This window comes from Priapulus caudatus, unplaced genomic scaffold (genome assembly GCF_000485595.1).
Source record: "Priapulus caudatus unplaced genomic scaffold, Priapulus_caudatus-5.0.1 Scaffold485, whole genome shotgun sequence".
Classification (NCBI taxonomy): domain Eukaryota; kingdom Metazoa; phylum Priapulida; class Priapulimorpha; order Priapulimorphida; family Priapulidae; genus Priapulus; species Priapulus caudatus.
Window position 1 is genome coordinate 116,289 of NW_014577546.1, and position 12,171 is coordinate 128,459.

Below are 12,171 nucleotides of genomic sequence, written 5' to 3' on the forward strand. Positions count from 1 at the left end.
GGGAAATATAATCAAGGTCAAGGTAAAGGTCAAATAAAGGTCGTAGTGACATGGTTTTGGTAGCGCTAGGTCAATTAGGGGCCAAGTTATAGAGCGGATGAGAAATATGATCAAGATCAAGGTAAAGGTCAAATAAAGGACGTACTGACCTGGTTTTGGTACGCTGCGCACATTCTCCCCAAGATGTGTAAGTATACCAAGGTTGGTAGCGCTAGGTGAATTAGGGGCCCGAGTTATAGAGTGGAAGGGAAATATAATCAAGGTCAAGGTAAAGGTCAAATAAAGGTCGTAGTAACCTGGTTTTGGTACCCGACACACTTTCTCCCCAAGATTTTTAAGTATACCAAGTTTGGTAGCGCTAGGTCAATTAGGGGCCAAGTTATAGAGCGGAAGGGAAATATGATCAAGTTCAAGGTAAAGGTCAAATAAAGGTCGTAGTGACATGGTTTTGGTAGCGCTAGGTCAATTAGGGGTCGAGTTATAGAGCAGAAGGGAAATATAATCAAGGTCAAATAAAGGTCGCAGTGACCTGGTTTTGGTACTCTGCACACCTTCTTCCCAAGATGTGTAAGTATACCAAGTTTGGTCACGCTCGGTCAATTAGGGGTCGAGTTATAGAGCGGAAGGGAAATTCTCTGCGGCGGACCGAGAGGCGGCGGCTGGGGAGACATGAAACCATAGTATCCCTGCCGACTTCGTCGCGGGGGATACAAAAATACTGCCAAGTATAGCCAGCCAGGTAAAAAATAAAAATACATGACATAATATTTATTTTTATAATTTCATGTTGTTTCTCCTGCTTCTGCTTCTCTGATGATGGCATCCATCACATTCCGTAGTACTTCATTTTAATAATTGATAATAATGTCAGAGGAAGACAAGGAAAAATTACGAGACCTACCATTAAAGCACATTGACTTTAGACGCTTTAGGTTAATCTGATCTTCATTTAGTACATCGTGAAATTCTTTGATCCTGGAAAATAACATATAACAATGCTAATACTGTTACACTAATGTAGATGTAACAAAAAAGTTAGTAAGGTATTATATAGCACCGTATTGAGAGAAATTTTAAAATTGTACAGCCCAAGCTTAAAATTACACATTGCAATGTTGAGATCAGTACATGATTCATGGCATATTATACCGGCATGTTGTGTAGCGAAATGCCCTTTCCCTTGCACGTGTAAATCAATGTACATGAACGAAAACAACAACAATTTACAAAGCATTCCATACTAATTACTAGACATGCATATGTAAGCGTTGTTTTATCCTTGTCACACTGCTATCGCTGTCAGGAACTGAGGAAGGGCTGTAAAGCTATGTGAGTTGCAATATATCAATCATTGCATACATATTTTGAATTCATGTGATTTTATTCAAATTCAGATTTAACGTTAACGGCACGGGCATGCCCATCATGCCAATACGGCAATAGCCCCACCTCTACTCCTCCAGCCCTTTGATCCAACTACACTACACTACAGTACAGTCCACATCCTAAGACTATGAATCGAGTCAGACTTGCGCTCCCTTCTGTTCTTGTAGTTATATTATAATATAGCAGTATACCGTACGGTACAGTACAGGAGTAAAGATGTAGACTGACTGTGTGGGAGATTACATATAAATTATACGCAGTGGCTACGCATCCGGAACCGGTCGCCTAGCCTCCAGGCTACGCATCGAGACATCCACTCACACAGTGATCGCACGACTCGCGTACACGCATGATTGCGCAACGGGACGCTCTGCTGATTGCCGTAAATATACAATATATGCACTGCTGCCGTCTATCCTTTCATCCGTCCTCTCTCGCTCTCTCACTCTCAATCTCTCACACACATGCACAGCTTTCTCTCTCTCTCACACACATACACAGCTCTCTCTCTCTCTCTCTCACACACATGCACAGCTCTCTCTCTCTCTCTCTCACACACATGCACAGCTCTCTCTCTCTCTCCCTGCTCACATACATAACCACAGCTGCTCTCTGTTTTACACCACATGCACGCACGGCACGGCACGCAACGCACGAGCACGCTACCACTGTCCGCGGCACACCACACCCTTAGCTCTCCTTCTCTCTCATCTCTCTCTCTCTCTCTCCATGCACACACACCAGGATCTCCAACTCCTGTGAACTCCTAATGCCGAAATGAAATTGATGGACAAGGGGGGGGGCGAACACTGAGTTTTGACTTCACCAAGTCACAGCCACATCTGTGTATATTCATTCCTGAATTTCTGTAAAGTCGGGTTTTTGGAATGGCAATGGCCAATTGGATGCCATTCTCCCCACGGTGTTAATCTGATATAGCAGACAAGCTACGCGACACCTTGGCAGAAATGGACGCGCCTGTCTGATAGGCTGTTCCATTTACCGTAAGACCATGCCACGATACCAGAAAGGCATTAGGAAACACATTAATAACACGTGAGGCGATGGCTAGGCAGGGTGCTGAAAAATTAAGGTAAATGGCAGACGCTGCATTTCAAGAACACGACTTGCGCAGTGATCGGCTATTAATAACACTTGCCTGCCCAGTCTTTCACTGCACCAGCGCGTGCCAGTGCCAGGCACTCGGCTTCAAAAAATAAACAATGTGTCCAAGCGAACAATGCGAACAATCAGTGCAACATATTATACAGTGCTGCCAACGTTAAATGGAGGAATATAAAGCCTTGCCGCTGCGGAATGCCGAAAATTAACCCTAGAAATCGTAATGATTCCGCAGAATTCGGAATGGTTGGAGACCCTGCACACACACACACACACACACACACTCGGCAATCAGCAGAGCGTCCCATTGCGCAATCATGCGTGTGCGTGTCACAAGATCACTGTGTGAGATAGATGTCCGGACACATAGCCTAGCGGCGCCTCATCCGAAACCGGTCGCGTAGCCACGGCCTAAATTATAATACATGAATCATGATGATATTGATGATACAACGTACAGTACGATATAATAAATTAATAATATGATTAACACACATGACATAGTTACAGAATACAGTACACTGTCACTCATGCTGTAGTGTAGTCAGTACTGCGTTACGTACCGTGCAGTACACTAGCACTAGTAGTGACGTGTACTGTACAGACATCAGTACAGCCTACGGCTACGGCTACACTACAGAGTACAGCTGAGAGGGTCTATATGTCCCCCGGGGTACTGCCAGAACGTACCCTGGGTACGGTCCGGTATACCAGAACGTACCCGGTCCCTGGTACTATCTAATACTAATACTAATAGTAATAGTAATACTAATAGTAATATGCCAGACCGTACCTCGCCTACTCCACTAACGAGACTAGGGAGTCGCCTACGCCTACTCCCTAACCCTAACCTTATCAAATAGTGCCAGGGTATACCGGACCGTACCCAGGTTACGTTCCGGCAGTACCCTGGGGGACATAGGCCTATGAGTATGACTCATGAGCCAGAGTACAGCCACAGTATCTGAGGATGTAAAGTAAACTAAACCCGGTTAGTTATTTAGATATTGCACTTAGGTAATAACAAAAATACAGCTGGAATATTTCACACGTTATGATAATTGCGTATTCTCGTTGCGGCCAGCGGTAACAATTATTCGCTGACGTTGCTAATGTGCCGCAGTAATGATAAAAAACAAACACACCCACCTAGCTCTGTAAGCTGCCATTTTTATTTACCTACCTAGTAGTAGGAGAGGTTTAATGGGCGAGTACCTCTTCTTACTGCTACAACTAGCTACAACCAGCAAAGTTACTATTATCCAATATAATACTTACTGAATCATTTAAAAATAACTACTGAGAAAAATGCTTTTTCAAAAATAATTATTACCATAAATTTTATCATAGAGGTAAAACGATTTTGTTATCGCATACATAAACTGAAGTGACAGTCAAAATGCCGTGTTATTAAACTAGACATACAGTTAAGAAATTTTAGGCAAACATATGATAAGGCCAAAAGAGAGTGGGAGTCGTCCCAACAACGACACGACATCGACGGAAACTCAAGTCATTGGTCAATGCGTCACCTACTGTGACCTAGGGCTAGGCCTACTCTCTAACTCTGTACTGTAATTTCAACTTGTACTTGTATTGTAAGTTGTAACTTGTAGTTGTATTGTCTGTATACTATAGGGCCTACTGACTACTGTTACAGTGTGAGTGTACGCACTCACTCACTGCACCGGTAATCTGATCAGGCTATTAGTATTACACACTATTAGACAGGTACTACACGTCTTCCCTTTATTAGAGTCGTATCGTCACGTCACAACTGCGCGTACTACCGGTACTAGTACTGGTTCTACTAGGTAGGCTGAAAGAAAATTAAAATTAATGATTAAATGCACAGAATCCATATAAAAGGCAGAAGAATTTACTTTAGAAAATTAGACAACAGATCGTGATCATGCGACATGTGTGTTAATTTGATTAATTGGGTGTGTTACCGTGGACATAGCTCTAGAACTATAGCCCTCCGCTCCACCGCAGGGTTATAGAACATACTATGGCAATTTCCAGGGAGTAAACAAAGACAACTTTTTTGCGGTTAATAACTTCTTCGGTATGCTAAATAAAGCACATTCGCTGCCGCACAAATGTCTTAAGTTACTACAAACACTAAAATTAAACTGCAAACTAACGCTTAAATGTTGTACTTGCTATATTATTCATCGACGAAGATTGTTTACCAACGTGTAACCGCCATTTTTCGCTAGTGAGCGTGCACAATGTATTTCCAAGTGGAGGGGTGGGCAGGTTGCATGCGGTTGCAAATCGCACTAGCGCTGCGCAACGAAAAATGGCAGTGTGCAACCTGCCCACCCCTCCACTTGGAAATACATTGTGCCCGCTCACTAGCAAAAAATGGCGGTTACAAGTTGGTAAACAATCTTCGTCGACGAGTAATATAGCAAGTACAACATTTAAGCATTAGTTTGCAGTTTAATTTAAGTGTTTGTAGTAACTTAAGACATTTGTGCGGCAGAGAATGTGCTTTATTTGGCATACCGAAGAAGTTATTAACTGCAAAAAAGTTGTCGTTGCTTACTCCCTGGAAATTACCATAGTATGTTCTATAGCCCTGCGGCGGAGCAGAGGGCTATAGTTCTAGAGCTACCGTGGATGTTGTGCCCAAACTTGGAATCTTGCACAAACTTGGAATTTCAGCGCATCCACAGTTTGGGCAACCAATCTTGAGATTGGGCAAACAGAGGTAAACACTAAAACAGAGCTTGCACAAACATATGATTATTAGGATTTCAAATGTTATATCATAACTATAAACTATAGTATAATAAAGGTCGTATACCTTCTTTCCTCAATGAGTTTGGCACCTTTGTATAAATAATAAATGATTATAATAAATAATTGGATAAATATGAGATAATTCCATTCCTAGTTTGCACCACCCACACCACACACTCGCTATGAGCGGTTGTTGAATCACCGACTGTTTTCAGTTTGCACAATCTTGAGATTGGTCAGCCAAACTAGGGAATCCGCAGTTTGGGCAGCACAATCGTTGCGCAATCTCGAGATTGGGCAGATTCCAAGTTTGGTTACAGCATGGACACAGCTGTGCCACCATATCATCGCATAACGTAGCATAGCATTCGTTTAATGGGATTGTGTCCCCAGTAACACGCTATTCCATGATTTTATAAATTTTTCATTTAATCATTTAATTAATCATTTTATTAATGATTGCCCGCCATGAAAATCTGTCTCCCAAAAGCTCGTAGCTACTAAAACTTCAATAAATCGGAGATTAAACTTAATTCCTTAGTAACTATTCTAGCCTAAAACAGTGTGAGCAAAATTTAAATATACGTATTGCTACTTTTTATCCATAAATTTTTCTGAGGTAATTAAATAAATGACATGTTGCTAGTTATAAATCGTAATTTTTTTTCAGATGTAAATAAACTATGTGGACACGTTCATTTTAAAAATGGAGTGCCCGGATAATAGCGACCTATTCCAACTGGACGCGCCTCTGCCGCTCGTAGAAATCTGCCTCAATCGGTGCGTCACGGACCTGCACACCTTCTGCAAATGCCACCACCGGACGTCGGACGCGGGGCGCGCGTACCGGTTGTCTGGGGCGACGGCGCTGCCGACGGAGATCTGCGAGCGTCTGCTGCGGACGTTCCTCTATCGGCGGCGCTGCTACCGCAACCTCGACGAGAGCCAGCGCGACTTTGCGCCGCTCTCCGAGTTCCTGCTCATATTCGGCGACGCGACGCAGACGCCGCTGCAGCGCGCCAACTTCGCCGCGACGGAGCTCGACGACGCCGACATGGCCGTCGTCGCGCGGCACCCGCTCGTCGAGCTCAACGTCGGAGGCTGCGCGCGGCTGACGCCCGCCGCGCTGCCCTTCATCAGGGACCTGCGGCAGCTGCAGGTGCTGCGGCTCGGCGACAGCGCCGAGAAGCTGTTCCCTTGTCGCGACGGCGGCGGCGGCGGTAAGACGCGGGGACGGCAGGAGGAGGACGAGGGGTTGGCGTTGCGGTCGACGTCGCTGCGCATGCTGACTCTGCAGCGTCTTGCATGCCCCGACGCGGCGTCGCTGCTCGCCCGCACGCTCCTGCCGCTGCGGCAGCTTGTCTACCTGGAGCTCGCGCAGTGCAGCAACCTTGGCGACCTGTCGTACACGTTGCACCTGCAGAGCCTGCGCTTCCTCGTGCTGCCGATGCACGACGCGCGGGAACTGCCCAACATCGTTGACAGCATCTGCCAGCTGAAGGCACTGCGGTGAGTCGTCTCGCGCCGCGATTCCGTGTCTCGCTCCGTTTCTTTTTTGTTCGGTTGTTCACGGGGAACGGTGACGACATTTCGTGCTTCCATCTCTTTCCGTTTGCCGGTTTTTTTCTCGTTTCTTCATGGCCGTGAAAGGTGAATGGTGGTGACATTGATGCAGAGTATTCGGGGTTCGAAATTAGGGGCAGCGATCCGGCAGTTTTGCTGCTTACAAGCGTCCATTTGCTGCCTGCTTTCAATGTCGGCAGCAAATACTTGTGACAACGAAATTCCTAATAAACCGTAGTAAGAGCAGCAAAGATTCTGCGTGGACGAGTGACTTTGCTGCCTGCCTTTTGCTCTGGCAGCATGTACTCGGTAAATAAGTTTAGTTTCCGACTCTGAGAGCGTTTGACGATGCTTCGTTCGTCTAGGCATCTCGACATTTCTCAGAGCGAGGAGCAAGTCACAATGAACTTCCAAAAGGCAGACGCCTTGCTGAAGCGCATCGTGGACAGTCTGCCAAAACTGGTACACGAGTAATTTGCTCTGTTGTTTTCTCACAAAACTTTGTCTCTCTCGTTATTCCAAAATGTAGCTGTGCTATTCATCTCCCCAGGTTTGTGATTAGACGTCAAAGATTGGGGTCGTAGTCTCTGTTCTGTCCACATTATTTAATTACGGTGCTTTACGTGGGTAGTATTCGTGTAATGGGTCGACGGACTGTCACTTTCCTACAGGTTTCACTCGACATCTCGTGTACAGAGCTTGCTGGATTAGAGGAATCCGAGTCAACAGAGATGGTTTATCATAAACCCATGCCAAACGACCCAGAAGACTCTAACCTTACCTCCAGACCAACAGAGTAAACATTATGGGTTTCTAATTACACGCTGTGTTCATATTTATGCACACATGTTCCAAATTTGCTGTATTCATAATCTGAGTAAAATTAACTCTTCATCCATTGATTATCATTCATAGCTTGGCTTAACCTGTAATAATGTTGAACTTTCTAAAGTTGTTATAAATTTTTTAGGGATGTGGGATGCTGTCAAAGTCATATAGATCTGACTTATACTGTATAATGATTGCTATATATATATATGTATATATGTATATGAGTTATACCAGTTTTTATGTTCGTCATTGCAACTTAATCAGTTAGCTTTTGTCTGCGGTCCAGGATCCTGTGTGAGCTTGCCTAACATCGTCTCTGCTGTTGCTCGGTGACAGGGCCTGCATTAACAGTGACATCATCGCTTTGCGAGGACTACAGCGCCCCCTTGAGTTCCTCGGCTTGCTTAACTGTGTCAACGACCCCTGTCATCGAGCGAACATCCCTGCCCTCACGGTAACCATGGCAACCTTGTCAGAACTATGTCGTAAATCGCTCGGGTGTCTCTCGGAATTAAAGTACAGACATGATTTTGTCGAAAATTGCAAGGCGGTTATTAAACCCAACGTGTGAGGGGCAAAATTTCCTTTGCATCGATATAGTTTGAAATTTGACTGGCAGCCACTGTTAATATGTTGTTAACTGTTATAAAGGTTGTTCCCTATTTTGTGTCTGAGCGTAGTTCGATATGTTTTGTGTGTGTAGGTGGCTGGGGACGCAAACGAACAGCAAGTGTTGACGGCCGTTGAACACTACATGGAGAGGACGGCGCAGTTGGTTCATGCGCTAAACGATCTCTTTCACCTATTCAGAACCACGCCTGTGCACAACACACGCAAATCCCTGCAGGTTTGTATTGTACATTAGCTGTGGATGTTGAATTAATGGTATGAATTCCTCAATGTGGCTTCTTAAAACCATAGCCACAGATTGGTAGAACATGTTGTTAAAATATTGCTGCATTCATCCTTTTTTTTCTTGCCTGTGAATTAATTAAATTCTTGGTTTTAACTGCATATTTTCCTGGTTTGGATGATTGTAGCATGAGCCTATGCAGTTTTGTAGGCAGTGGGCTTGGTTAAGTTTTATTAGTTAGGACCCTGTGTTGCCTGAACGTCTGACATTTTAGATGTTTCTTCTATAGTTGGTATTACTTGCAATGGAGAAACACCACGCGGACAAGCTTGTACAGATATCTGGAAGTGCATCACTCTTTTACATCATGAAAAGTGAAGAGAAGCAGAAGTTTACAGCCAAAGTTAACCGGTAAACTTTATGATATATCTCCAGTGTCTGTTGCAAAAGATTCTCTTTTAGAATTAGTGCCAATGAATCGCTGCTCTATGAGCCTAGTGAGTGAAGCATGGCATGTTCTAATCATCTAGTGACCGTGAAGTAGCAAGAATTGCATTGTGACTTATTTCATAATCGTAAAAATTCACTGATTCCTAATTTTTTTGAGGGCTGCACTCCTTTGGTTCTTTATGCTTGTGCCTCCTGCATTACGTGAATGCATACAGCTGACATACGCGAATGCAAATGTTCTTGCCCGCATGTGACACGAAGTCACTGCATTACATTATTATGTTTTCTCCACGTTCCTTGTCAGGCAATCGTGATGTTAGACAGTCTGTAGAGAAGTAGTTAAAAAAACATTACCAGGCAAGGGGAGAAATCTAATTTTAGTAACATTGTAATTGAACCCTCCAGCATCTGTTGCACACTCTCCCCCCTCCCCAGAAATGATATGCCCGTCAATGGGCGTGTGTTCACCGAAAGTTGAGATGCCATTCCTAATGTTACCATTAATAGCTCATAAACTGTATCATCAAATTAACATAGATTATGTGATAATTGCACAGTGTCTGTGTATCTACAAGCAAGAACGTTGTTTTATCTTTAGGAGGATCATCACTGCGCTACTCAATGGCATGGAGAAGTTTCTGGAACAAGGCTCAGTGAGCGGAATTGGTGTACTGCGCATATATTTTGCAAGCTGTAGATGTGACGAGGACTTGCACGCTCCTTACTAGTTAGCTCATAGTCGGTCGTTCTCCAGGAGAGTGCAGTAGTCCTAATAGCTAGTAGCGACTGACATCCCATTAAAGCTCTCACACATCTGTCACGTACATGTACGCGTGAGTGTGTTTATTAGTGCGCATGTGCATGGGCATGTCAGTGAGTGAGTGAGTGAGTGAGTGAGAGTGAGTGCGTGAGTGAGTGAGTGAGAGAGTGAGTGAGTGAGTGAGAGTGAGTGAGTGAGTGAGTGAGTGAGTGAGTGAGTGTGAGTGCGTGAGTGAGTGAGAGTGAGTGAGTGAGTGAGTGAGTGAGTGAGTGAGTGAGTGCGTGAGTGAGTGCGTGAGTGAGTGAGTGAGTGAGTGAGTGAGTGAGTGAGTGAGTGAGTGAGTGAGTGAGTGAGTGAGTTGGTGTAGTGAGTGAGTGAGTAGTGAGTGAGTGAGTGAGTGAGTGAGTGAGTGAGTGAGTGAGTGAGTGAGTGAGTGAGTGAGTGAGTGAGTGAGTGAGTGAGTGAGTGAGTGAGTGAGTGAGTGAGTGAGTGAGTGCGTGAGTAAATTAATTAATGAGCGAGAGAACGAGCGAGGGAGTCGGTAAACGAGCGAGTGAGCTGAAAGACAACGCGAACATCCACCCGCCGAGTAATCAGACAGGGCGGGGAAAGCGAAAGTGATATATGATCGTGCCTGCGCGTGGCTCTGGGCATTGGCACCCAGCGCGCAATAAACCCTTAACGATTCCACCAGGAGACAAGCTCTCAAGTAAATTACACTCGCGCACACGCGCGCACGCGAGAGCGCGGAAAAACCAGCAGCTGTGCTTTCCCCCGCCGGGAACACTAAAAGGAAACGCCCAGTAGATACCCAGCAGGTACACACACCTGATAGCATCATGAGTGTCGTAATATAGACTTTATATTGTGACACTTTTGACACCCACTAGGAGCGAACATTACCAAGAGTTACTATGAGCTACTATACCACCAGGGGTTAATAATGACAAATGTTGTTATTATTAACTCCTGACACCACGTAGCCACAGGAGATCGTGACGTGGCAGGTGAGGGTGTCGTTATCAGAAGGTAGGCGACACGGGGCGTGTCAACCAGCAGCTCAGCGTTTTCAGCGCGACCTGCGACTTTTGTCGGAGTTTCGAGTGTGATTTTAACGCGAGCGAGTCAACGGTGGCCACTATAGAGCGCCCCTGTGTGAAGCCAGACTGACTCCACCTCTCGTTAATAGAATTAACGAAATGGGGCGGTGGGAAAAGGAACCAGTCTAGTTTCAAGCAGACGAATTGCACAATGTGGGTCTATAGCGCACATACGTCCACCGATGAAGACCGATATATATATGTATATATATATATATATATATAGAGAGAGAGAGAGAGAGAGAGAGAGAGAGATAGATTAGAAGCACGATGATAGAATTAGACTAAGACACACACGGATTAGATAGAATGGACTGGATGGATGGATGGATTGGATTGGATGGGATGGATGGATGATGGATGGATGGATGAATGATAGGAATAGAGAATGGATAGGATGATGGATGGGATGGAGTGGACATGCGAGCGATGGACTGATGATAGGATGGATGGATGGGATTGATGGATGAGTGGAATGGCATAGGACGTGAGTGATGGGAGGAGAGGTGAGTGGGATGGATGGGAGATCGGATGCGAGATGGATGGATCCGAACTGGCATGGAGTGCCCCGATGGACTCCGGGAGGTTGAAGTGGATAGGACATGGATGATGGATGGATGGATGGATGATGGATGGCATGGGATGATTGGTATGCGATGGATGGATGTGCAGTGGATGGACTAAGATGGATGATGTGATAGGATTGGCATCCGGAACCTGGATGAGTAGGCATATGATGGAGTGGATGGAATGGATGCATGGATGGCATGGATGGATGGAGAGTGGATGATGGAATGGATGGAAGTTACCTGGCATGGTGGATGGATGGATCGCGACTGCGAGGTGGGAGTGGATGAATAGGAGACTTGATGGATGGGATGGAGTGCGATGGATGGATTGATGATGGATCCGCATGGGGAGTGTGGAGTGGGGAGTGGATGGACATGGAGATGGACTGGAAGTGGATGGATGCGAATGGATGGATAGGATATCTGGATGCATGAGTGGATGGATGAAGTGATGAGAGTGAGTAGATGAGGTGGATGATGAGGATATATGTCCTCTGTGATTAAGTTAATATAAATCTATATATATATAGGTATGGATATATATATATACTAATGATATTATTAAACTCTCATATCTATTAGATGTGGGAGTATGGGGGGGATGCTGGTAATATTAAAGTTGTGCTCCGTCCGTACCTATGCGGCTCCGTCGTCATGCAGCTAGAAAGCTTCTGTCCGTGCACAGCGGCGCAATTACATTATGGATTCGGAGAGCCATGTAAATTATTGATCTATAGATTATGCGTAGTCAGCGACCTCCGTGGCCCGCGTCGAATTCTCATACAG

At 45.1% G+C, this 12,171-nt stretch overlaps 2 protein-coding genes across 4 annotated transcripts in view; one reads left to right on the forward strand and one right to left on the reverse strand.

Moving 5' to 3' along the window:
- Positions 1 to 3,710, reverse strand: part of LOC106810907 (TBC1 domain family member 13-like) — an 11,866-nt gene extending 8,156 nt beyond the window's left edge. The window contains exons 1-2 of one of the 3 annotated variants that reach the window (XM_014814380.1): positions 3,692 to 3,710; positions 902 to 975 (exon numbers count right to left, since the gene is read on the reverse strand). In XM_014814380.1, the coding sequence (XP_014669866.1) occupies positions 902 to 904 (3 nt within the window). In that variant the 5' untranslated portion in view covers positions 905 to 975; positions 3,692 to 3,710. Of the gene's footprint in view, positions 1 to 901; positions 976 to 3,657 lie in introns of all 3 variants that reach the window. The other 2 variants (XM_014814378.1, XM_014814379.1) reach the window with 2 other exon arrangements.
- A 442-nt stretch (positions 3,711 to 4,152) lies between these two features.
- LOC106810903 (protein zer-1 homolog) overlaps positions 4,153 to 12,171 on the forward strand; it is a 20,309-nt gene continuing 12,290 nt past the window's right edge. Inside the window, exons 1-8 of the mRNA XM_014814373.1 lie at positions 4,153 to 4,322; positions 5,930 to 6,768; positions 7,188 to 7,284; positions 7,494 to 7,618; positions 7,990 to 8,107; positions 8,357 to 8,500; positions 8,796 to 8,917; positions 9,555 to 9,683. Coding sequence (XP_014669859.1) covers positions 5,966 to 6,768; positions 7,188 to 7,284; positions 7,494 to 7,618; positions 7,990 to 8,107; positions 8,357 to 8,500; positions 8,796 to 8,917; positions 9,555 to 9,683 — 1,538 coding nt within the window. The 5' untranslated portion in view covers positions 4,153 to 4,322; positions 5,930 to 5,965. The remainder of the gene's footprint in view (positions 4,323 to 5,929; positions 6,769 to 7,187; positions 7,285 to 7,493; positions 7,619 to 7,989; positions 8,108 to 8,356; positions 8,501 to 8,795; positions 8,918 to 9,554; positions 9,684 to 12,171) is intronic.